Source organism: Opisthocomus hoazin, chromosome 8 (genome assembly GCF_030867145.1).
Source record: "Opisthocomus hoazin isolate bOpiHoa1 chromosome 8, bOpiHoa1.hap1, whole genome shotgun sequence".
Classification (NCBI taxonomy): domain Eukaryota; kingdom Metazoa; phylum Chordata; class Aves; order Opisthocomiformes; family Opisthocomidae; genus Opisthocomus; species Opisthocomus hoazin.
The window spans coordinates 67,998,870-68,025,008 of record NC_134421.1 but is presented as its reverse complement, the minus strand read 5'-3'; the positions used below and the strand labels follow the sequence as shown (position 1 = coordinate 68,025,008).

General features: G+C 42.7%; 1 protein-coding gene across 17 annotated transcripts in view; it reads left to right on the top strand.

Moving 5' to 3' along the window:
* Window positions 1-26,139, top strand: part of CELF2 (CUGBP Elav-like family member 2) — a 571,124-nt gene that overhangs the window by 495,552 nt on the left and 49,433 nt on the right. For all 17 annotated transcript variants that reach the window (XM_075428972.1, XM_075428969.1, XM_075428973.1 and 14 more), the window contains 4 exons: window positions 6,223-6,357; window positions 16,875-16,954; window positions 21,868-22,026; window positions 23,406-23,469. In XM_075428972.1, coding sequence (XP_075285087.1) covers window positions 6,223-6,357; window positions 16,875-16,954; window positions 21,868-22,026; window positions 23,406-23,469 — 438 coding nt within the window. The remainder of the gene's footprint in view (window positions 1-6,222; window positions 6,358-16,874; window positions 16,955-21,867; window positions 22,027-23,405; window positions 23,470-26,139) is intronic.

Genomic DNA, 26,139 nt, shown 5'->3' with positions numbered 1-26,139 from the left:
AGGGGAACAGAAAGAAGGCGTGCCAAGGCATCTTGGTTTTCATGATCTGTGGTGTTTGAGCTTTTGAGGAATGCTTGAAACCTTTTGATTGCTGAGTAGTGGGAGGATCCTGCTACATTTTATAGGTAAAGTGGTTTTTCTCAAGTTTCAAAGAGGTTGAAGAAATTCTCTTGGTCAAAATTTCCAGATAGCGTGTGGAAAGATACGTAGGAGAGGCTGAACAGTACAGTGCTTCTGAGCTTGCACACGTTTGTGTGTGCTTGAGAGACCTGTTGACGTTCCACAGGGAAGGAGAGGTGCTCTCATTCGTCTTACAGAGGTTTTCAAAGAACACTGTTTGCTGTGTGGTAAGACGTCCACTCCCCATCTTGAGTCCCTTGCAAAAACGTTTGAATGAACACCCAAGCACAGGAGTACCAGGATGAAATGCTCCTCCTGCTCCATCACTGTTCCTGTCTTTCGATGTATGCATCACTTCAGAAACCTGTCCCTTAGCACAAGAGGCTGAGCACGCCTCGTGGAAACTGGGAGATGGGTGTGGAAGAGGCACCTCCTGCACACATTTGACTAAGTGCCTGGGCACTTCTGTGGGACTAGGACTTTGTTAGCAACCTGGAGATCTGTTTTCTTCTGGGTGGGAACTGGGCGGCTGATAGATCTATGCCATCATCTCCATTCCTTCCCTGCGTACAATAGCTCGTGTATCTGAGTCATCTCTCTGCTCGTGCAGAGGAAGCAAAGCTTAATCTCTTCCACCAGGGTTTTAGCAGCTAGAGTTGCGGGGAAAGACGTGGCTTTCGATTTAGTTAATCTGTCTGCCTGGGAGGATTCTGAAAAGGTTTTTATTGTCGAGAAATGTAACACGCCTGAAAGATTTTCAGATGATGAATTTTGTAGTGTGTCCTATTCTGATCACCCGTTAGGTCTAGTCTGACCACCTCTGTATTGATGGGTGGTTATTTTAACCTATCTACAAAGCTTTGGTTAAGAATTAACCAGAAAAGCATGGTTTCAAGACTTTGAGGATTCCACCATTGCTAGTTTCATCTCAACTGTTGATCACTCACAGTGTTTGTCCATTTATGGATATTTTCGCTTTTTCAGACAAAGAGGGGTCCTGCTCTCTAATGCCGAAAAGCTCGTAAACACGTGCTTGACTCCCAAGTTGTCTGTGGCCATTAACGTGCTACAATTCAGCAAATACTTAAACGTTTCTTGGGTCAGGATTTGAATACAATCAATACTTTCGGGCACGTATCCTGAGGACAGTGTGCTCTTAAATGGATCGAAGCGTCACCACTTCGGGGAAAATGACAAAATTTTCTATTTAAATAAAAAATCAGCTGAGCTATTATTTATTTATTTATTTATTTTATTAGCAGAAACTTGAAGAAATATTTTTGAATTTCTAAGTGGCACAACTTTGCCGATTTGGAGGGAGTAATTAAATGCCATATGTTAGCACTAACACGTAGAAAAGTTGATAATTAATGTAGGCAGCTCCAGATCCAGGTGTGACTTTGACAGATTGTATGCAAGGCTTTTTCACAGGATAAAAATCTGTTTTCCTCGCTTCCCTTCTGGATGAAAAAAATTAATAAATAATGAATTATCTATAATTAAATATTTCTTTATTTGCTCGAAAGAGAGGGCAGCTTCTGGCTGGAGAAAGCACTCTGACTGGAGTCCTCAAAAATGTATAGTAAAGGGATATAACTGTGATTTTTCAGGACAGAATTTTTGGGGTTTAGAAGAGTGAAAATGAAAGTTTGTTGAGTCTTCAGGGAGATTTCCCATGATTATTACAGGGTTTAATTCTTTTGTAGCTTACAGAAAACAATCTCTACTCCTTTATTCTCCTGGGTTAGCACAAGCAATCAAATACAGCCTGCAAGAAATGCTCATTACTGAAGCAAATTAAGTAAAGCTAAAAAATTAGACCCTTCAGGGATTTATTCTGCAAGTTGGATTTAGGGCTGTCAGAAGGCAGGAGGGTCCAGTGTGGAAGAAGCCCCCCCCCCCAGCAGAGGCAGACTTCATCTCGGCGAACTTTTGGTGGTTAGCGTAGCTCTCTGGCGTCAAACACACTACCTAGACACTCGTGCTGGTGATTTCAGAGCTAGTCTTGGAGTTATGAGAACAACACTTCTCATCTGAAAACAGATCTCTCCATTTCGTCACACGGGGTTCCTGCATTCGGTCAGAAGATTCCCACCCCAAATCCAGCAGGCTTAGCACTGGGTGTGTTGCACTAACATAGTGGACTTGTGTTTGTGATGTGTTTGGGTGGATTAGAGGTGAATCCGCTAATTATTTAATCAAGATGCTGTGCTGTTTCACACCTTCCTTCATGTAACTAGAACTGCAGGCCTTGTTCACTGTGACCTTCTGGCTGCTTCTGCTCCGTCAATGAGGGTTACTCAGCCACCCCATCCTACTGTGTGCTTGCGAATGGTTGTATCTACTTCATGTCCCCAGAGTGGTGCCAAACAGCCAGAAGGTACAGCTAAGCCTACAAGCAAGGTTCAGAAATAATGATACCAAATGCTCGCTAAAAACATTTCATTAATTTTCTGGATTTTGAATTATTGAAGCCTACCCCTAGTGTGGGAGAGAGAATTATCGAGCAGCAGTGAAATGCTTATGAGATGTGCACACAAGTGCTGACCCTTGTGCCCTGTTATCTTTCCCCCAGCCTTCTCCTTTGCCTGTTCTCATTGCCCAGAGCACTCTCAGCTCCCAAGCTTTGTTCAGTCCCTCAGAGCTCACTTATTCCTCCTGTCCCTGCAGCTGGAGCTCAGGACATCCTTGTGTTATAGTGATGAGCAAGTTTGGGGAGTTGGCTAGGAGATAACAGCCCTATCTATCATCAGTAGCGGGGGAGAGGCTCCCGTAAAACAGGCCATCCCGTCTTGCTGGGGGAGGCGAGACCAGCTGCTCTTTGGAGGAGCTGATCTCTTGGCATTGACAACAGCCAGTCGAGAACATTTTAGCTGAGACTAAGACTCGACATCTAAACTGTAGATGACTAAAGTCAGACGAGATCTGGACTCATCTAACTGCCATCCTTTCTCCAAACAGCAGCAGGCAGGGCCTGTCCTGGTCTCCACACTTTGTTGGGTCGTGTGTGTTTCACGTTGGGCTCCTCATTTTACAGTCCGTGGGAGCAACCCAACACACAGAGGCAAATCAACAGCCTTGGCTGAGCAAAGGGGAGGTTTGCTAACCTCAAAGTACATTTGACCCGTACTTCTTGCAGTCTGTTGTCTACTTGATTCTCAAACCATGCCTGCATGGCAGGTAAGGATTCGTTTTAGAAAGAAAGGAGAGATGTGGCTGACCAAAAATGCAGAAACAAAGCCAGATAGCCAGTCTTACAGAGGAGAGAAAGCATTCCTTCCTCTGCATGAGAATATCCAGCGAAAAACTCTTTTCAGCCTAATAATATCAGATGTTCTATCAGATGGAGTGAAAACATGTTGTTTTGATCCTAACAGTTGTCCCTTTAAATGTTTTTTTATGCTGGGCCCCTAGCCAAAAAGAGAATAGCAATTTTCTTAGGCTTGAGGACTGCTCAGCGCTGACTAACAGCACGGAATGCAGAGCACGCCATCATATCAATATGTTTTCTGTACTCTGAGCATTCTTCATGAAATCTGCATTTTTAAGATGTACAGTACACGGGAGCTGGATGTTTAATTTACTATAAAATCACCCTCAAGCTGTAAACCTGCAAATCATGTTAGTTAAATGGCATATTTATAGGTTTACTAGTGAATCTGAAGGAGGCCGGTGGGGAGTTCGTCATCTGCTACTCTTGGAAAATTAAAACAAAGCCTTCCCTTTTGCATCTCATTTCTTTTGAATGTCCATGTGAACCTCTTTGGTTTGAGTCTTTGTCCTTGCACCTAAGCAGGACCCAAGGGACCTCCTTTGGGGGGTGGGTGGCAAGCATTTGTCCAACTCAGCCAGCGGCTGTCTTTAAGAGAGGGTTGGGATCTAGTCACCCTTAGGGTAGACCTGCACTGTATTTCAAACCTAAAGTCAACGCAAATTTAAGCTGGCTGGCACTACCTGCCACGCAGGCAGATGTTCAGAGGTTCATAGCACAGAGCAGAAGGCAGTGCTTGGACCTGTGCTCGGCACCAAGGCCTCCCCCAGCCTGACCTCGGTTTGTGGCACGGAGAGGTCCGTACCTGGCAGCCCAGCTGGGTCCCTGGCCTCACTCCCTTCCCTGCACCCTGGCCGCAGCCTGTGGCTGGTGACAAGGGGACAGGCTGCCCGGGGTTCCACTCAAAGAGATCAGCCAAGGCAGTGTAGCAACGCTGAGCAGCCGAGTTACAGTCCTCCTGTCACTAGCAAAGGTGAGTACCCAGGCTCTCCTTGTGGCTGTGAGCAAGGCAATTTAATTTCACCGTCCTTCAAATAATTATTAGCAGCATCAAGGCCAATCCTACATTATGAATCGGATGTCGAGCTTCATGGTAAGACATAAATAAATAAATAAAAATCCCAACTTGCAGGTCTTAATCGCAGTCCCACATGTGCATTCACCATTTGTTAACCCTTTCTGGAGGGGTGACCTGCCTGGGGAGCGTCAGTAGAAGGTGTCAGTGAAAATGTTGAGTCTTGAGGAATCTCTGCAGAGGAAAACTTCTTCTCCTGGGTGTTAAATTCACGCCAGTTTTCTTGCAAGCTTGTAGAGTGAGAAGCTGCGGTTGTAGGGGCTGGTCTCTGCTTTGGATTCTGAAAAATGCGTGGTCTTGGTGCTTGCTTGCATAAAAGCTACAAACACTTCTGAAAGTCAGCGATTCGAAGGAAAAAGATTACTTCAAACAATTCTCATGATCAATAAACATGAACCTCTTCTTTTTATTGTTGAAATTATTAAATGCACTTAGAAGTATTGAAGTATAACAAATAAGATCCTGTGAAAATAGACGCAGCTTCTTCTTCCTCAGCTGCAATTTATTCCATTTGACAAACTCTTACTAGTACAGGAGAGAGAGGTGGGGAGCAAGGGGAGATTTGTTTGGGGTTTATTTGTAAGCCCAGAAACGAGAATACTTCGTTACAAAAATAATTTGCACAATAATAGAAATAAGTAAGTGCACTGCAGAAGTCTCTGGAGTAAAGCTTTGCTCCTCTCTTTGCTTCCCTGCAAACTCTGGCAGTCTGCTCATTAGCAGGGAATTGGATTTACATCCCATTTCAAGAGAAAGAAGAAAGCACTGCTGTACATACTGGATAATAAGCACTTAGATTTTTGCTTTAATATAGATGGGAGAACACGTTAAAATTTTTAAATCTTTCCAGGGTGAATTAAGTTTGATGACCTGTTTCATTTTTGACAAGAGTCCAGAGCTTTAGTCCTGTAAATTGGAGTTTGATTGCCAGGACTGCGTGCGTCCTGCCGCAGCAATCCAGCTTTTGCTGATTTTGGTGACAATGCAGGTGGGAAATATTCTACCAGTAATGCAGGCAAAGCCCCTTTTTCATGGTTTTTTTTGCAAACTCAGCATCGTTACGAATTAAAGGGTTTGGCGCCGGGAAAGCATTATGCGCTCCCTTGTTAAAGTGGTGCCCTAGAATGTGCCTGGTGTCCGCTTGGAGGGGAGAGGGCTGTGTCAGTCTGAAAAAAAGCAGGAAAATCTAATGCGTCCTTTTTCCAGAGCGGTTGTTACACATCTGCCTTTCGAGTGCCGTGCATTAAGCTGGCTGAAATTGAAAGCTCAGATAGGAGCTGCTCTCTCAAAACATTTCTCAGGAATATTTTTCATTAGCTCGTGTCATTACGTGTGCAATTTCTTCTTCACCCTCAACCCTGCCATGATTTCTTTCATATGTGAGGGAGGTGAGGGAATTTATCTGGATTAAAATCTATGCAAATATATCTTTAAAAGTCTCGCTAACAGAGGATGCTTTTCTCTTAGAAGCCGTGATGGGGAGGCATATGCAGGATGACTAAGGCAGCCAATTAATATGTCATATAAACAGCAAGCACCACTAGAAAAAGGAGAGAGGGGAAGAAAAAGGAGAGATTTGGGGTGGGGGAGGAAGGGGGGAAGGGAGGTTGTAAGTATAAAGTGTTTGCCTTAGGACTTGTCTTCAGTTACAGAGCCAGACTCACATGACTGGAGCTTGGTTTGATGTGGTAATGAAGCATTGATCACAGGAAAAAGATGAAATGGCCTTTGCTCATTCATTATTTTTATCTTCTAGCTGTGGAAGACAGAAAATTGTTCATAGGAATGGTTTCGAAGAAGTGTAATGAGAATGATATCAGGGTGATGTTTTCTCCGTTTGGCCAGATAGAAGAATGCCGAATCCTTCGGGGACCGGATGGGCTGAGCAGAGGTGAGTGTGCAGCCTGCAAAGTCTCTTTCCTTAAGTGCTAATTGGGAGCTACGTGTCACAGCCAGGGTAGGCATAGCTGCTGTCTGCAGCTAGAGGTTATGCTGTAATACGTCCCACGTGATGAAGGTATCCACGTGAACTTTGCACAGTGACTGAAATTATCACCTTTTATTTCCAGTGTCAGCAAGGTCTCGGTGCCAACATATTAACTGGTGTTATCGCCCTGTTTGTCAGCTGGAAAGGTTCCTTTGCACCCTGAGAAAACACCCTTAGTTTGCTGCTCTCACAAAATCAAAGATCCTTCCCTGACCCCTTTCTGCTTTGTAGCATAAGGCCAGGAAAAAAAAAAAAAAAGGACTGTAAATGACTGTTTGAAGGCATACAGGGTTATGGGAACTGGCCCACTTTGTAGCATTATCTCCTCCATTCCTGTGTTTTCTGTAACTGTATGCAAAACATAGGCCTGCTGTAACTCAGAAACAAGAGGTTAGCTTGAGCCTGAGAGCTTTGCCTGGACAAAACTTTCTAAAAAGAGCTTTTAAATCTTGTGCCTCTATCATGACCCAAAAACCAGGGCGGAGGTGTTAAGCAGCACTGCCAAGAGCGGTCGAGCGGCTGACCCAAACTGTGGAAATGAAGTGCAGCACAGACTTCGACAGCCGGTGATCCCTTCTGAGTGCAAAAGTGCTTTTTGGGGAGAGGCCCTCTGCAAACAGGTTGAAAAGAAAACTAAATGTATATTGATGACCAAGGCTGCGTATTAACTCTATGGTATATGGACCTGTAATTATTCTCAGAGCGTGACCCTTCTCAAAAAGTCAGTGCCAGGCAGCGCTGACTGGAAGAGAGAATAGTGATCGTCCCTTCTGTCCCTGGGGAAGGATGCTGCGGTGCTAACCATGGCCATTTGACAGCACGGGGGGTCAAGTGATTTGAAGTGTGAAGCTGTGAAAACATCACTGCTGTTTCTATAGAAAAAAAAATACATAGAAAGCACAGTTTATGCATTTTATTACATTTTCAAAAGGCACAGGAAAAATAATAGTACCCTTTTTGCATATAGATATAGGTACAGCTGTAGATGTTTTTCTTTACTTTTAGATCTGCTTGTTTCCAGTAGGCTATAGGACCCGCAGTATTTTGTGCAACAATTTGTGCATGGGGTTTTTTGTGTTGTGTGCAGCCCAGCTTCTTTAAAATGCCTATAAATTTCAGCAGGGGAAGTTGCAGGTAATCCTACATTTCATGGCGCAGCTTGGAAGCACTCACTATACTGCTGCTGAATAATAAGGACTTGTTGAAAAGACACTCTGACAATAAATAGGGAGCCCCAAGAAAATTACACACTTACACTTATGCATACTTAGTCTGGGATCCCAAAACTTACGGGGCAGCAGTCACTTCAGGCAAGGAGAGCCTCAGGATCACGGCTTTTGCCGTGGGGAAGACTGGGGGAAGGTCTGAGGCCGGTTCCTGTCGCTCGGTAATGAATGTTAGCAGATGGAGTCGAGAGCTGTCATTACCTGTCTAGACCCAACACTGAGGCAAAACAAGTATTTCTGATTTTCACTGGTTTCGTTTTGTAAGTAGCACAGGGAAGGGGTGATGGAAGACACAAGTGGGAAGGGAGCTAAGTAACTGCCGGAGATCTGGGCATCAGATGTTTTGAGCCCCGAAAAGATTGAATTGACTCTTCCGAGTCACCCAACAAAGAAATGGATCTTTCCTGGGATCCATGGAAATCCCGCTGCATACTTGCTTTTATTCAACAGACATCAGGCTTAGTATGAGCATAGAAAAGCTATCTATGAAATCCAACAGGGTAAGTAAGGGCATTGGGGCAGTTTTGTTCTGCCATAAATAGCAATCTTACGATAATCAGAAGCTGAGATTTTTTAAGCCATGTCACCAACATGTCAGGCAGGGCAGCGTCGGCTGCCGGCCGGCAGAGCCGTAGAGTTACCGTGCTGCTCTCTCATGCTGGAGGCTGAAGATCTCAGTCCAGGTAGGTCACACACCAGGAGCCGCAGCAGAGCTGTGTCCTCTCTGCCACTCGGGTTTATTTCGCTCACAATCACAGCTGATACTCTATCATGCCCTCATGCATCATGCCTTGTTAAACTTGAATTGCTTTCTCCACACCCATGTTCACACTTGAAAATGAGTTCAGCTGTGCCAACCAGGTTTCCAGGCAGATGTTTATCAGCTTCACAAAACCACCACTCCATGAGAGAAGGGAAAGTGTTGGGAAAATGGTTGGTATTGCAGTCAAAATGAAAAGTGCTAAGGGAGATTTGCAGTGAAGGGAGCTCAGCTGAAAAAGGACGGGGTGAAAAACTGCTTCGCTAAAGCATGAGGGAGAATTTATACACTTAAGTCTTCATTATGAGTTCCCATACTGGAATTTTAATTCATGTTACCATTTCCAAGATTCGGGTTCCCTTTGCCATAAGCAGTATTTGTTTTCCCAGCACCCATCCGGATGCGCTTCCCTCCCAGACACAGAGAGGTGAACGAAAGGCAGTCGCTGTCTTAGGAAAACACTGTCCTCACTGTGCCAGAGCCTTCGGGAACTCGCAGTGCTCACAGCAGTGGGGTGGAAATATGGTCCAATGTACTCTGTTTGGCATCTCTTTTTGATTGCATAGCAAGTGCACATCGTGGTATCTCAGAAGGAAAGAACCTGAGAAGTATATTCGATGGTATTTATGCCAACTTTTGAGCTTTGTTAAAGGCTTCAGGCGAATAATCTTTGTTACCAGCAGACAGTCGCAAGGAATAGGTCCAGGTTACTCTGCTCTGCAGAACAGTTCTGGTTTGTGCTGCTTATTGTTTCGTAGTAAAAAGTGAAAAGCTTTCAGTTGACTTTTAGGCCACGTCTACACCATGACAGCCGCCTCGCCGCTGGTGCGGTGATGGTCTGCTGTCAGCGCGAGGCGGGATGCGGGGTTTAGCGTACCGCATGGCTCCAGTAGCAAGGAGAAGGCCCGTCCTGTGGCATCGAGGGAGAATGTAACACTTTCTGATGAGTGTGATATGTGTTAAGGTGAAGAGAGAGAAGGAGGGAGACTGAGCCTGTTGTTTCTGTTGTAGTTTCTTGCCAAGAGCTGACAGAACTTTATTAAAGTCGCACTCATAGCTGTCATTCCTGATAATGGACCATCAGCATTTCTACTCCAAATTCCTATTGTCAGCTGTTTCAAACTCATCTGTAAAACACGACTAAAGTAATGATACAAAGCTCCAGTGGTGGAGCAGTATACTTTAAAGAAGCTGAGATTTTTTTTCCATGAGACTTCTATTTTCCCTGCTGTTATTCGCTCCTGCATCTGAGAAATAATTGTTGTTTATATCTGTAACTTGTTATATTCCGGCCAGCTGCAAGAAATAGGCAGCAACCAAAAGGCATTGCCTTCCGAAGGCTCTGGGATAGTCCCTGTGAAATTAGTTAGCTGGCAGAGTGTAATTCCTAGCTGTGAAAAGTATTAAAAAATAAAAACACCCTGTTGGCTGTAGAGATAAAGAAACCAGGGACTCAGCAGACAGGGAGGCTGGCCTTCGCTTTAGCGGGGTTCGTGGGACTATCTAAAGCAGCTTGACACTGCCTGTACTATATTCATTATTCAAAGAGAAGGATTCAGCCCTCAGGGTTGTTTAATCCAGCACTTTTTCTGAAGAGCTAAGTATGCTTTACAAAAATTCATGATTGTGATATCATGTGCTAAGCTTCATTATCATGAAAAAGCAGAAGCGAACTGCCTCAGATGATTAAGATTTTAAATCACTTATTGTAAACGGCTTAAGGAAACTTTCAGACCTCCTGACTCCTAGCACTGTGTAATGTCTACGTGACCACAGCTGCCGACACAGCCAGCCACGCAGCGATAGCTGGAGTGTGCAAAAATAGCCAAAAATACCCAGGTTTAATTTGTAGCTTTGCCACTGAGGTGCTGTATTGACCATAGGTGAGTTGGTCTCTCGTCATCTCTCCGTTATCCCGTTCCTGAAAATAAGGATAGCGATGCTCTTCTACCTTTGTAAATGCTTTTTTTTAGATCAGTGGATCAATATCTCTGTATCACTCTAGGAATTATTACCGTCCGTAATGATGATAAAAAAAATCCTCTTATCACAGGAGCACCACACAGCAAATTATTCTGCTGTATTGCTAAGTGCAGATTTATAGAACGGATACCAGAAAGAAGTCAACTGGGTTAATAGCATGCGCTGAAAAAAACCTGCTAATAACATGTACAGACAGCTGGATATACCATAAAAATTGTGGAAAAGCTCCAAATGCATATTCCTACATCTTCTAGGCTCCTAATTGTATGATTTTTTAACAGAACATTGCCAGGCACTTGGGACAAGCGAACATTTCTGCAGACATTGATTACAGGGATTTTTTTTTTTTTTTTTTTTTTTTTTCTTTGCTTGAAGAGCAGGTCGGAAATGGCACAGAGAGTTATACCCTGGTCAGGCAATTTGATTTTGTGAAAAGCCATTCATAACTTTCAGATCAAGGTTTTGATGAATTGGTAAAAGAAAATTAGTATTTTCATCATAATCAATGGCAGCGAAGGGTAGGTGAGGAGATTTTATGCCTGTTTGTTTTTCCTTATGGATATTTGCTGCTCCATTTCATGAGCTGTGAAGTGCCAGCCTCGGGAACAGCCTGGATTAGGGGCCACCTTCTCCCTTATGTATCAGCGATGGGAAACGAGCAGGGTGGAAGTGCTGTATTTTTGGTTGCTCTTCAGAAGCACCTCGATGCCTCGTTTCTTGTGCTATAATATGGTCACATTTTAATTTTTTCTAATCTTTGTGGCACATTCAATTTTTTTTATCCCCTGGTGAAACTCCTTCAAAGTTTGGAAGGAATGAGCGCGGCCAAGTGACCAGTGTCTCTGCTGGCCTTCAACCGGTGACTCTACATCTCAGATCTCCGTCACTGCATCTTCGCAGCAGTCCCTCCCCAGAGGGAAGTCTGAAATGAAATAATTTACAGGAGTTTTTGTCCCAGCAAGAGGGTCATCGAGGCACTGTTAGAGAATGTGGTCTTTGGTACCAGTTTGATTCTGGTTTTGTGCGAATTCCAGTTACTGAAACCTGTTCTTTTCAAGGGTGGCTGATTGACTGTCCAATTAGAAACGCTTCGAGGGGATCGTGGACTTCAGGAAATTTAAAATCTAGAATCTGGTTGATAGTCAAGAGAAGTTAGGAAAGCCGAAGAGATGGGGCATGTTTACAGGATGTGCCTGGTGTTGCCTGTGTGTGCCTGACGGGCGTAGACTGGAGAGCTTCTCTGTGACTGCCTCAAAATGCTTTGCTTCGGGCGGAGCTGCTCTCAGAGCTGTCGTTGCGTGTCTTAAGCAACACCTAATGACCAGATGTCCGTGCAATAACCAATTCAGTGTCTCAATGTGTAGCTGAAATGTATTTTAACCACAAAGATTTTTGTGCAGTGTCCTCAGTAAAAGGCCATTTCCCGGGCTGGTCCTTCCTTCAGACTGTGCAACATTAGCACAGTGTAGAAAAGGGAAGGTCGACTTCGCAATCTCAGCTAGAAATATTTTAACACAACTAGAGCTTATTTTTATCCTGCTTCAATTTCCATAGCTTTTTATTCAAGCCTTGACTTTCCTTTAAATAGAGTCTTTCATCTCGGAGGATCCCAAATACTTATTGCAGGAGCATTTTGGCAGCTTTTCGCTATTGTTTCTTCACAGAAAGTGGAGAAAAACCTTGTTTCTGGTGACGTAGGAGGCTGTCGTGCAACCGTGACACCATCAGCTGCGCAGCCACCGGACGTGGTGCTGCGATTGCTCGGATGACTTTGGAAATCTCTTCAGCCTTCGTCAGTGTCAGAGGGGTCACGATATATTTTTTAAAAAAATTCATTACATCTGCCTTTCTTTCATCTCGAGAACTTTAAAGCCCTGGTTTTTAAACTTCCGGTTTTAACTTTAGGCCCAATGCAAAAATCACTAGGGGTTTTCGTCTCCCTTTGCCTTCATTGAGGGTTTGGGGGCTTTAAAACCGCTGGTGGACCATGGTAGTTTTATGTGGGAGGTTTCTTGTCTAGATATGAAAGCAGACCCCTTACCTTGAGGCCTCCATACTTAAAAACGTTCTCCTTCACTTGCAGCTTGCAAGTATTGATGTTATGTTAGACTGTGCGTGAACTGCTGACTGAACGTTTTGAAACAGTCCATGAAAGCCTCAGATGAGAAGCAGCGACTGAAGCAGGAGCTGAGATGGGGCAGTGCTGAGCATTTTTAAGTATTTCAAAGAATTCCGTCGCTCGAGCAGCAAGCCCTAGGTTTGGGACAGCACGGGTTGAGGAGGAAGATTTTCGAATTTTGCAGGCTCTTCAAAATTCTTTTTCATTGTAGGGTGGGAGGGGGGTAAGGACCAACCCTGGGAGTTTAGATGTCCTCTCAGCCGAGATGGCCAATGTGATAATGTGCTCCCAAATCTCCTCTGTGACAGGGCTGGCTCTGCTTCTGCCTGCAGGAGGAAATTACTTTGAGGAGCCTTTCCCCGGTCAGTCATTTATCTGGTGTAGGGGGTGAGAAGGCAGCCCTGGAGAAGCAACTAAAACTCATAGACCTCTTTTCTCCCTCCCCTTTTGTTTCTGTTAGTGATCCCTGACATTCTGAAACCAGAGGTGATAAATAATTGCAAGGTGACTTGCAGGTTGGCTGTATGTACAAAAGGATGACTTTTTTTTGTGGTTAGATAGCTGGTGGTACAAAACGAAGTAATTTCCAGGCATTCACTATAGAAATATCCCCCTCTTCACATTTTCTCTCCCGGAGAGCTCCATAGCTCCAGTAAGAAGTCAGTAATTGAAGTGTCAGGACTCAGTATGGTAGAACAGAAATAGTTTGCTTGGAACTGTTGGTCTGGAAGACCTCAACCCACAGCGCTACAGCCCATGCAGTGTTCCGTAGGATGAGGTAAGAGGCCACGGAAATCTTTCTTGTTTCTTTGCACCATGAGGCCTGAAATCTGATTAGTCTTGTCCTCTTAGAATTGTGATTTAGGGTTCTAAAGCTGGCAGTATGTTCCCAAAAGACTACCTGTATCCATGAGACACAGTGAGTGAGACTATGCTGGCAAGGGTTTTCCCAGCCCCTCAGCAACTCCTGCGGCAAGAGTACAGGATGCTTCAGCAGAGCTCATCTGGTTTAAACAAGGGAAATCCAGTGTCCTTAGACAACAGCTTCTGGTTAAGTTCTAGGTGCCCAACAAAACCATCCTCCGAAAGTGCGTATGCACCCCAGATAGAAAAACAAAGGTACTGCCATAGACTGCGGCACAGAATACAAGCATCACAGAAGAGCAGCTTTTCTGAATACTGAAATTATATGTGCAAGTTCGGTGATTAAGTGTACTGCATCCTATGATACAGGCTTAGCTCCCCTCCAGTGTGGGTTCACACTTAATAATATATATAGGATCCCATGGTTCAAACATATATAGGATCCCATGTTTCACATGTAATAAAATATATGTCCACACATAATAAATATACAAATTTTGTGTGTGAGAGTCCAGGTTTGGTAGCTGAAAAAATAACACTTGAATGTGAATACATGTAGCAACGTCTGGAAAGATGGTTAAATTAGCTAGCCTTTAATTGGGGTGCTTCATGGAAACAACCAAAGGTCTAGGTTTTCAAATAATTTAGATACAAAGTTGCCTACTGAGTTTTTACCGTGGTTATTGAGGAAAATTGGGTATTTACTGTGCAAATGGCCACTGTCCCATCGGTGGGAAATGGCCTGCTGCCTGGAGATAACAAGGGGACCTAACCTTGTAGCCTCTGGCTGGCAAACCGTAATTAAAATGCAGTCTCGTCTTCTCTCTGGAATGCTGTTTCCAAATGCTCATATTGAAGCCGCATAACCTCATTCATCAGGCATTCCCCTTGCCCCGAGAACAAGTTTCTTTTAAATTGCTAGCTCGCTATATGGCACTTTACAGGGATCTGCTAGCAAGGTCTTTTCAGTCCACGACAAAGGCAGCGGGGTCCACGCAAATGGATTTGGGCTGAGGAACGCGGAGGGAGGTTTTGCCGTAGCATTGGGTGCGGAAGGTCCCCAGCAGCTGAGCTTTGTGGTTAAAAAGAGAAAAAGCTTGAGGGAGGGAAGAGCGAGCCTGCTTTATCTGGATGGGAGTGCAGCTTTATTTCTCTGCTGATTCACATTTCTTTTGAGACCTGCTAATTGCAGCATCTCTCAGTAAGTTACTTACAGCAGTTCTGCTGGGTAGAAATTGTGATAAATGCATAAACTGTGTCTTATTGATTTCTGTTGACGTTTTACATGCTTCTTATGCATTCTAAACCTCCATTCAATAGTTGTCACTGTGGTACACGCACTCCTGGATAACGAGAGCGAAACAAGTGAATGAAGCGGTTTCTTGACCATTATAAACAGTATTATCAAGGCTCTGTGTGGGGTTTCTTGCCTGCCCTCCAGTATATCTCTATTTGTGCTCATCCCCCATTGAATTTGCAAGATGAGAAATGAAAACTCTTGGTGTTATCTCCTCTGTTAATGATAATAACAGAAATGTTTTCAAGAGAGATTACTTTGAGACTGATGGTGAATTTGGGCCTCTTTAATTTTAGTGCACAGCAGCAAGATGGAATCTAGCAGAGGTACTGTAGTTTATTTACCCTTCTACTGCACATTTTGTCTAGGTTGCCGTACAGAAAGCTGTTCTGTTACGTCCTTTTCTTTGACAGAGATTTGTTGCTGCATAAGAACAGTATGGCAACACGTAGTGTGGCTAAACAGCAGTGAGACATCATCAGCTGTTACGTTACCTGAGAAACACGTAAAGAGTCACGACACTGCTGTGAAGTTTGCGTAAAAGAATTCTGACTTCTGATTTATGATTCTTACTGATCAGTCAGAGGTGCATAAGCCAGCTTAGGTTCTCTTTGTATCAAGGGCCTTTACATTCAAGAGAAAAAAAAAATACCGCATGATGCAAAAATGCATTGACTTTATTTTCATGACTAGATGTAGTGCTTTTGGGTAATGATCAGGCATTGCTTTCTCTTACTGTTGTTTGATTAAAATGTGAATACAGTCTTGACTTGATAATCTTACCAGGTACACACGGAGCGAAAAAGAAAAGGTATTTTATGCCTCAAATTGATTTGCATAAACCAAACAATCTGTTGCTTGTTGGATTGCAGAATGGTTTATTTTGCCCATTGGCCACAGGGGCAACAATATTGTATTTTTGATGCCAGAATGTAGTTTTCATGCATTAGCTCTAAAATGACAATATGCTTTAGCCTCTCAGTGCTTAGATTTGCTTCATTTGGAAATCTTTTAAGTAGTAATAATAATAATGTTTTGAGGAAATTGAGTGGAACACTAAATTATTCTCTGAAACCTAAGTTCAAACTGTGCAAGGCTAAGGGAGCTGAAAATCAATGCACTTTTAAAGTCATTAGAGATCACAAGTGAAAGAAGTCTGTGTTGCTTTAGCTAAGCTTTTAGCATGCCATGGTATTATTACAAAATCAGCCTGAATCTGCATTAATTTCACAGTCCTTTTCTTTAAGATGCCCAAGGGTGCATGAAGAATAAAATGTAAATCTCAGAAGGCAATGTTTTTATTAGGCGAAAGGGCAGTAAGTCATGCACTAAGAAAGTTGACCTGTGCCATGCCCAGTATAGGTATGACTGACAACAGTAAAAGAGCGGAAAAATAGCCCGGGCGTTAGCCTCCTGGCTTTTCATGACGATTTAAACAGCTGAGGAGGGTGAAAAGTGATTTTTTAGTCATTCATGCACATACCTTCAGAATTGATCACGTTGGTGGTAGCTTTCATGGATCAAAGAATTATACTTGTACCTAGGACTCGGAGAAACAAATATCATAAAGATTTTTATTTTTAACATGTTATTTTCTTAAATGTTGGGATTCCACCTACATTACTGAATTTTGTCTGAGTCTTTTCACACTTAGTCACAGGCTGCACAGTGGAGTTTTTCTCATCCTTATTTGTATGGTTGTTCTTGGTGCATCACAGAAACACGTGACGTTATGGACTCGTAAATTCCCAGTTCAGCTTCCAGTGATGCCAGTCACTATCCACAATTTACCTGCACAGAAGCCATAGCAAGCAATTGTTAATGCATGGCCTGAATAGACTGAACTATGCAATCCAAAGACGACATAAAGCCTTACTCATTTTAAACCCTGTGGCTAAAGTAAAAAAGGAAAAAAAGAAAAAAAAAAAAAGGAAAGGAAAAAACCCTTTCTCCTGCCCCACCCCCACCTAATTTTTTTTCTTTCATCTATGGTCAGATTAGCAAGTCAGCACTGTCGATAAATAAACTAGAGAAGTTGTTTATTTTTATGTACTACTGAGAACAGTGTCGTCTTGTGGCCGTTCTCGTAGACTGTGTTGGTTTAACAAGCGTCCAACCCTTTTGTCTTGTTGTTTTTTGTCTTTCCTGCTCCCTGTCCCCTTGTTCCCACAGGCTGTGCGTTTGTCACATTTTCTACAAGGGCAATGGCACAGAATGCAATCAAAGCCATGCACCAGTCTCAGACCATGGAGGTACAGTACTGTATCATTTGCCCTTTCTTTGTTTTCTTTGTGCAAATGATTGCGAATGGTAAAGCCATGCTCTCCTGGACCAGACCAGACACATGACAATCACAGATTTCAACTTTTTACCGACTCACTCTGCCTCTCCCCGTGGAGCTGATTTTTCCTCATGACCTGCAGGCGCACCATAAGGCTACTGTGTGGTATCCAAACACGGCTCTTGATCCTGTTTTCAGTGGCATTCAGCGGAAAATAAAAATGCTGTGAATACCGCTCCTCGGTCTTGCTCAGAGTGTATCTGATGAGTAAATTACCTTTAATTTTAACACACACCCCCCAAAGTAAAATCTTTGTTTCTTTTAAATAGATTTTGAAGTGTTGTGGTTTGCGCTGCTCTGAGAAAAAGCTCAAGAGATTTAACCTGGCCACGCTGAGTTTACTAGTGCATGTGTTTTTCTGCAAATAGAATCTCTTCTTAAGTTAATATGATTTCTCCTTCTTCACGTAGCCAATAAAAATGCTAATGATGACAGAGCATAGCGAAGTGTGGCACTCCCTGCCGAGCCGCGTTGTGGCTGGCCCCTCTCAAGCAACGCTCTTTATCTCCTCCCAAACTGCCTCTACGGCCTCGTATTTTATCGTGATGAGCAACACCAAACTTTAAACCTCTTCACTTAATGTGACTGTAGCTGCAGGCTAATGATCTGTTCGTTGGAGTGGTGATCGAATGCCACGGCTTGTCTGGCAAGCTCAAAACTTTTTCCAGTCTGTGATTTTTGTCATGGTCTTTCAGAATTTTGCACAAAACCCCCGCACAAGTATGAAGTCTTTACTTACTCTGGAGCTTCTAGTTTATCACTGGAGAGTGCATGTTATACTGTATTATGTATACTGTATCTTCGTGTAGTGATGATTTTTCTCAGAGGTGGCATTGATGTTATGTGCACTTGTTTCTTTTTTTATTTCTTTCTCCACCAGGACCTTTCGATATTTTTTCGCCCCCCTCAGTGATTTTTCTTTGCAATGCTCTAGTCTCCCAAAGCATGCTGGGTGCTAACCAATCATTATTGCGTCATGTCGTTAGGTGCTTTGTGTAACGAGCCGAGGGGGGAGACCAGGGGTGGGAGGGCGGAGAGAGGAGAAGAAGAAGGAGAAGATAAAAATCCAGTGCATGAAAATGTCACTAACTGTTTCCTGTATACTACGAGTAATGATACTGGCATTGCAAAGCTATTGTCTTTCCAAACATCACGTGTGAATTTGGTTGAGCTTCTTTTATAATCGCTGTGTTTTCTTTTCAGTGCAATGCATTTTTAGACCCCGAGTGTACAGTTTTAGATGAGAATCTGCCAATGAGATGAGAATAATTGAAATGATCTTTACTAGAAAGCTGATGTTGTGCAATCTATGCAGTCTGACAGTATATTGTAAAAAAAATGCCACTTTGAGTCTCTGAAATAGTATTCGTAGTAATTTGTCTGCCATGCACTGCTCCATTAAGTCAGATCTGTATGTTTTGCTGGGTTTGATTCCAAGTAAAAAGGAAATGTTTATTGGTAACGCTGTGTTTTACCTATATTTTTGCATGTGTTTTAATGTATTTTTCTGTCTAGTGAAATGAATTTTGCACAGCTCTGCTTCAGAAGATGGTAAAATTAAAGAGATAATACCTCCCAGACAAATTCTCCCATTCTTCCGCTGTGTGCAGTACTCCCACTGAGGCTGCGTTTTGGTGTGATACTTCTGTCGACATTAGCTCTATAGAGTAGTTACTCTTGGATGAAAATGTTTCTTAACACCTTTAGAGACATCATCAATGAGATCCCCAAACTGGCCAGGCGATTCCAAATATTTTGCCCTTTGAAGATCTGGGTCGTTGTGCCCGGTGAGCTTAGGCTGAGGGTCCCTCCTTGGAGAGCAGCAGTGACTCTCCAGCTCGGAGGGCGAGGGACTCGGCAGAGTCCGTACGTCCCCTCTTGCCGACACAAAGGAAAACGTGAAGGCAGCACCAGCTGTTGGGAAGAAAATGGCGCTAAAAGGGGTGGAGATACCGGGCCATTGGATGAGGAAGGGAGATTCACCTTACCCATGTGCTGGGAACTTCTTCTCAAGGTGGAAAATGGAAAAGCATAAAGCAGAAATCATTCTTTAAGCAAAAAAAATTCTGCTTGCTTTTGCCCATACTCTTGTAGTACAAAGGTGACTTGGGTTAGCTGGTGTTAAATCTCAACTCTCAGCCTGAAAGAGTGCTCCTTGGACACTTTTGTTTCATGTTTTTTGCAAACAAAAGTGGGCTGGGAGGACACTATGTAGCACGCAATGACATTCCAATGCGAGTACTGCAGAATTTTTTTCTGATTTCATTATTTTCAGTGCTTTGGCACACATCGTTGACCAAGATGATTTTTCAAAGTGGGCTAAAAAAGAGCAATGAGGAGGTTGATGGCCAGATGAACACAGCTCCTAGAATAACGAATTGTCTGACTACTCTTTCCACCTGACTTTCTGACCTGGTTGAATCAACTGATTTTAAAAAACATAATTGCTGCCCTAAGTTTTTGCTCTTCTGTCTCATTTCTGTGGAGTTTGTTTGTTTGTTTGTTTGTCTAAGGCATTCAGACGCAGCACCAGTAAAAGACACTAATTTGTTATCATGGAGTAAATTTGATGCAACAGTAACAACCCTTTTCTCATATAGAGCCACTTGCTACATATAATTTCAGTCTTCAGAATGTTTGCTCTCTTGAAAATGATGAAGTGATGAAATATAGAGCAGACAGTGAAAAAATGAATTATAGATTCATAAATTGCAGATATATTGTTTTTATACAGTTTACTGACATTTAAGCATTCATAAATTTGATATCAGCCGTAGTGTTGAGTGCTGAGCTGCTGAACTGAGAACGGAGATAGCCAGATGATATTTCTTCCTTTGAAATTTATTTCGATCTCTTTGGAAATACACTTGGTTCTCCTGTACACCTAGGTAGAAGGCAGTAAGTTCTAGCTGTTCTTAGCCCAGTGCTACCAAATCTCATATTAAATAGAAACAGCTTGTTTTTTTAATTAGTGAAACCAGAAAAATCTCTCTCGCACCCTCCACCCCCCAGCTCCTTTTTCTTACTTTTTTATTTAAAGGGTCTTGTTTTTAATATTGGTATAAAAAGCACTGAGGAGAGGTAATTGTGTACCAAGCTGACTCCTTCATAATCTTTATTTGATTGCTGGAGTGGTACGTGTCTCCTTTCTTCCTCACTGAAACATTGAAAGACATTTTTACAATGAAACGCACAGGAAAGGAGTTGAAGGTGGAATAATAAATCACAAGTGATGATTTTCTAAGATAATCCTAAAGGAACGGTGTTGATGGGAGATCTTCATACGAGAGATTTTATTATTGTGGTTTATTTCATCATTTCATCTGTCAACTGTGAATATTCTTAGCGTTTGCCCTGATGGGAGGTTCTTCAGAGAAAAGGTACATGGCTGCTTTTTGTAAATAATAGAGGACAGGACCTTGTCGAAGACGTTCGCAGTGTTGTGAGAGCAGCCATAGGAAGAGTTTGGTTAAGCCTAACCCCGCTCCCCATCCCACGCTATACACCTTGGCTAAAGTGCTGCTGTGTTTTTTGGACTTGAGTCACTTTTCACTCCTACCATTGTGTTCAGATTGAAGTTAGACAAGAAATGAGTGTAACGAAGCATGGAGGGTGGAGGGAAGCTAATCGTTGGATCCTGTGAAGCTGGAAAACTATGAAATGGATTGACAGTTTCTATGACTCACAAAATGCTTGAATTAATTTGAAGAACTGAATCATTGCAGTATGTAGTTTGCTCCCTTGATTTGAAAAAATGAAGAATTGAAAGGTTAAAATTTGAAAACATTTTTTTTTTATTTTAGCGGAGGGAAAAAAAGTAGATCAGGAGCAACAGAGACTTCTCATACTCACGTCTCATTCTCTCAGTGACTTTGCCCAGGAATACCCAACCTGAAGTCCGAGGGAAATATCCAGCTTACTTCAATAGTCCACCTGGTCCATGACCTTCTACTTCTTCTCAGGGGTCCCTCGGATGTGTGTGAGGAGTAGGCTACAGACCAGATCTCTAGTTCTTTCTTACAGCCTCCCTCTTTCCTAAGGTGTCTTGCAGTCCTCCCATATTATGTAACGAGAGGCCTAGAGAAGCAGTAGAAGAAATGGTGGCAGTCAGGAATGGGCTGCCATCACCAGAACTAGTCCCTTTTGGCCTGCGTCCTGCCCTTTTTTCACATCTCAAGGGTGCTTGGTACAAAGCGTGCCTGGGAGCAGACCACAGGTGGGTGAATTGTCCTAGCAGCATCACCCTTTGCGCTCACTTGGGGCTGAGGGTCCTTGGTGTGAAAAGGACCAGTGACCCGCTGATGACGGGCGCTGAAGTAAATCTGTTGCTCACAGTCTATTTACGTAGGGTACACAAGCCGGCCGCACCGAGCGTGCCCGCACAGCCAAGCCGTGGTGGCATGGCGGTGTTGGCTGTGTGGTCCCTGGCAGCGGGGAGGTTGGACACCTCTCCCTTTGCGATGCCTTGAAAACAGACTGCAGACAGCATCACGTCCATCTCATCAACTGTGAAGCTTAATTAAAGAGGACTGGTACACTTTGCTGTCTCTGGCAGCAGTTTTGATAGCTGGAAGGAAAAGAGAGCCTGAGGAAAGGTGCTTCATACAAAGAACTGGGGAATCAATAATTTCTCCATAGCCTCTTTTCCTGAGAAGCTGAAAATCTCAGTCCTTGCGGTCCTGCATATGCCGGTCACAAAGAGAGGGTGAGCGATCAGGTCATGCCATTGCCGGTGGCCCTGAAGGGACATGGCTGAGCTCACAATGCGAGGGTGACCCAGTGTGATTTAACCCTTTCTGTCTTTCCCCATCTGTCTAACCACAGGGCTGCTCTTCGCCAATCGTGGTGAAGTTTGCCGACACGCAGAAGGACAAGGAGCAGCGGCGTTTGCAGCAGCAGTTGGCACAGCAGATGCAACAGCTCAATACTGCCACATGGGGAAACCTCACAGGTCTTGGAGGACTCACACCACAGTACCTAGCTGTAAGTCCACTATGCAGGCGGTGGCTGTATGATACTGTCTTTATTTTAGAACCGTAGTAAATCAGCTATAGTAAACTCCCCGCAATAAGTTGCAAAGTCCTCCAGGATACATAGCATCACTTCTTCTATATAAAAAAAAAAATCTGTGTGTTTATCACATGGTCTAAAAATAAATAACGAGGAACAGAATTTGAATAAACATTTCAAGATGTGTCCATGCTGTCCAGGGGAAGCATTAGAAGTTTACTCGTGCTGCAGAATAAAGTTTGATCTATTAGTTTTGTTGTTCGTTTGAGTGTTGGAGTCTGGTTGTTTTGTAGCTGGAGTAAAATTGAAGTTCTTCCTTAGGGGAGGGCAAATGAGCAGCTGAATGCTGGTAGAGGCCATATCTGTATGGCACAGCCTCTAAGTAGAATGTTGTGGTTCAATCCTCTATTTTTCCACATTCTCATTTGGAAATGGCGTTCACTTTAATGCGTGGTTCATACTGCCTTCTGCAGAAGGCAGAGACGGCCGAGGAAAGCAATTTGCTTCTCATCAGTTTAACACGGCGTTCTCCTTGGTGCATTTGTAAGGTGAGAAAGAGACATTAGCTGCTGCCCATGTGGGAGAAACCTGAATTCCACAGCCACCTGTCTTAGGTCCTGGGTGGCTGAGGGGGAGCCTTTGCCTTGTGGGCTCTGGAGTTGAGAAGTCTTCCTGAGCAGCTTGTAGATAACTTGGAGAGTTCCTGATGGTTCCGAGCTAGACAAATAGATGCGTCCGTATATATGTACTGTGTATGCATAAATATATCATTTGTATGCATACAATGCTTTGGTAAAGTGATATAATTATAAACAGCAATTTACCTGGCAATTAAAAATATATATTAGTACTGAGGTAGGCTAATTAATATTGAAGTAGACTAAATTGTTATATACAAATACCAGTCTAATGAGTGTCTCTCTGCTTGATTCATAAAGATAATAAAGAAAAAAATGAATTCAGAGGGGTGGGGGAGAATGGACCGTGATTGACAGAGATGAGTTATGGTAACTACTAGACTACAGAGGGTTGTAATTAGTCACGCTATGTTGGTTTAAATAGATTTAACACCTGGTTGTTAAAAAGAATAAATTGATTAATTGTTTTAAAGCAGCAATGTTATTGAGTTTCCCTTGTGTCTCTGTGTTTCTTAATAGAGATTAGACATTAATATGGATTTACAGCATTGACTCTAGGGATGTTCATTCCAACAATAGACAGAAGCAAGAGACTATATAAATGTAAAGGAAAGCGTAAATACTCCAAATGTGGAATGATAGCTCATTTTAGGTTTATCTTCATTTGTTACATGAATGTCAGATGGATTGCTGTGTTGTGTTGTTAATTTGCAGCTTCTGCAGCAAGCAACTTCCTCCAGTAACTTGGGTGCCTTCAGCGGCATTCAGCAAATGGCCGGTAAGTTAAAAACCATTTCATTTTGCTCCAGCTATGTTTTGTATTCTGAAGCTATTGAATTCTGTACCTCTAATAATCACATTGTCGGGGCAGGGGGGAGCGTGTTGTGTATTAAATGTGGCAGATGTATTGGCAGGGGACAGCTCGCGGTTCAACATCAATAGAAACACTTTCTTCCCTCTTTCAGAAACTGAAATTAAACCCAGTGATCCCAGGTTGTGCAAACAGTTTGTCTTGCATTAGTCACCTGCCATTTGTCCAAAGTAACGAATTGTAAATTGCAGGAGAGTTCTTAGTCCCCGCAGCCGTATCCTACCCTATGAAAAGTCTCAGTAAAGCAACAGCAGGATTACATTCTAATCTCCAGTGAGATTTCTGTGTCCTGAAAAATCAAATTAATGGCAGCCCTCAAACATTTTAATATTACATGGTGGGTAAAAATGTTCTGACCTTTTTAATGAAACCCAAGATTACAGACCTACCTTCAGTAGGAATTTTCAGGCTCCTTTTATAATCACGGAAAATTAACTGGGTGCCTTTTTGACTTTGGAACCCTAGTTGACAAAATTACACAACAGAAGCTTTTATGTAAAAGTATAATCTTTAGTCTGGGGGGAAAAAAAGAAAGAAAGAAAAGGGAAAAAAAAAATCAAAGTATGAGCGGATTTGAAAGCCAGCTAGTTGGAGGGTTTCTTAGTAATGAGCTGTGTGCCACTAGTAACTGATGTGTAGTGATTAGCGAAAGGTCACTCCCACTGTGTGACCTACCATGCTGATACCCTAACTTAACATGATGCTGGAGAAGGCAGCATGTGCAGTAAATCAGAGCACAGATGCACATTATGCCTGCCGCGAGAAACTGTTAAAAAGCTTTTTTTCTTGTTAGAGGCTAAAAAAAAAAAAAGAAACACAAAACCCCTAAATTGCTACATTAGTTTATTTTAATCATGAGCCCACGGAATCAATGAAATACAACATTGTGCTTCCTTCATCATCACAAAACACGGGCTGAAATATTCGGAAGTCTTTACGAACACCATTTTCTCACTCCTCTTTTAATCCTGGTCTGCTGCTTCTGCTGATTCTGCTTTGAGTGAATCCTGAAATGCTTTAACAAGTATAGACATACCGCACCATCTAGCTATACCCCACAGGTATTCTTTGTTCAATCGTTACATTATGCCATTATTGCAGTGACATCATAGACTAATGTGAACCTGCTGTCTGACAATATAAATTGGCCTACAGATGACAATATCTCTGAATTATTCTCTCTTCCTCAGACCTGCTGGCAGTGCTTGCTGGTTCTATTATGTTACACTTGTAATCTAGCATATTTTCATCAAAAAAAAAGTATCTTAATATGATAAACAGAACACAGCAGTTCAGTAACAGTTTTATACTTGGCAGTTTTGGAAGTGGCTTTGAGCTCAGAGATTGTGTTTAATGCTTTCATACTTTGTTAGGTCTACAAAATAAAAGAATTGAGACACCCAGGAAAAATAATGTGATATCCATTGCATTAGGTGCACTTAGAAGTTTTCTGTTGCAAGTTTCTCACTTTTAGTGTACATTCAGCTTTGTCTTCAAGAACTGTGTTAAGACTAAGAATTTTAGTCAAGTAATTTCAGGATGGGCTCTCAGTCTGGGATGTGATTTATTCTCTAAAAATCATATGGTCTTGATATTAGTAGAAAGTCATCTTAACAAATCATAGTGGCACGTCGTTGTTACTTGAGGGATGTGCCTTCTTGGCTACCGATTTAAATTGCTAATGCTCTCATCTATGGGATAATTTAATGACTGACTGCTTCTCCTGGAAAATATGTATTTTTAATCTTATATTCATGTTACCAAAACAGCTTGAAGCTAACTCCATTCTTTCCCCAAAACGTGTAAGTCTTAAACCTTGGTGTACAAGGTCAAATTAGGGATATTAAATTTCTCTCCAAGCTGCAGCTCTGCGTGAAAGTGCCAAAGACTAAGCGTTATTTCATCATGAGGACTGAGAGTTCATGTCCTCTCCTCAGAAGTCATGCAGTACTGTTATGCTGTGTATTAAAGATGCATTTATTATGTTTGATGAAAGGAATAGAAAATAATCCTGTGGCTGCAGCAAGGTCTTGCATTACCTGCTGAAGCCATCCTTGAATGTTTGTAAAGGCCGAGTTTTTAACTTGAGCTGTATACATTCATTTCAGAAAAATGAATCTAATAGGTATTTCCGTATTGTGTATATTACCTATTATTGTAGTATTTCAAGGTGAAGAATAAAATCTAGGCGGAATGGAGTAAGTTACGAAAGAAGAAGCATCATTGCAGTTTGCAAGTTCTTTGAATTTTCAGGAGTCCAGCTTTTATCTTTTAAGTCAATGGGTGAATTCAGACACTAAAAGTTTTATCAAAAGCCACTTGAGCCATTGAATTATCACTCTTACATGTCAGGGCTCTAACATCTCTTCTGTGCTTAAGTCTCCATGAAGTCACATTTTCTAAATTGGGACTACTAATACAGCCACCTCCTCCTCCTCCGAAAAATCACAGAATCACAGAATGGTCGGGGTTGGAAGGGACCTCTGTGGGTCGTCTAGTCCAACCCCCCTGCCAAAGCAGGGTCACCTGGAGTAGGCTGCACAGGACCTTGTCCAGGAGGGTCTTGAATATCTCCAG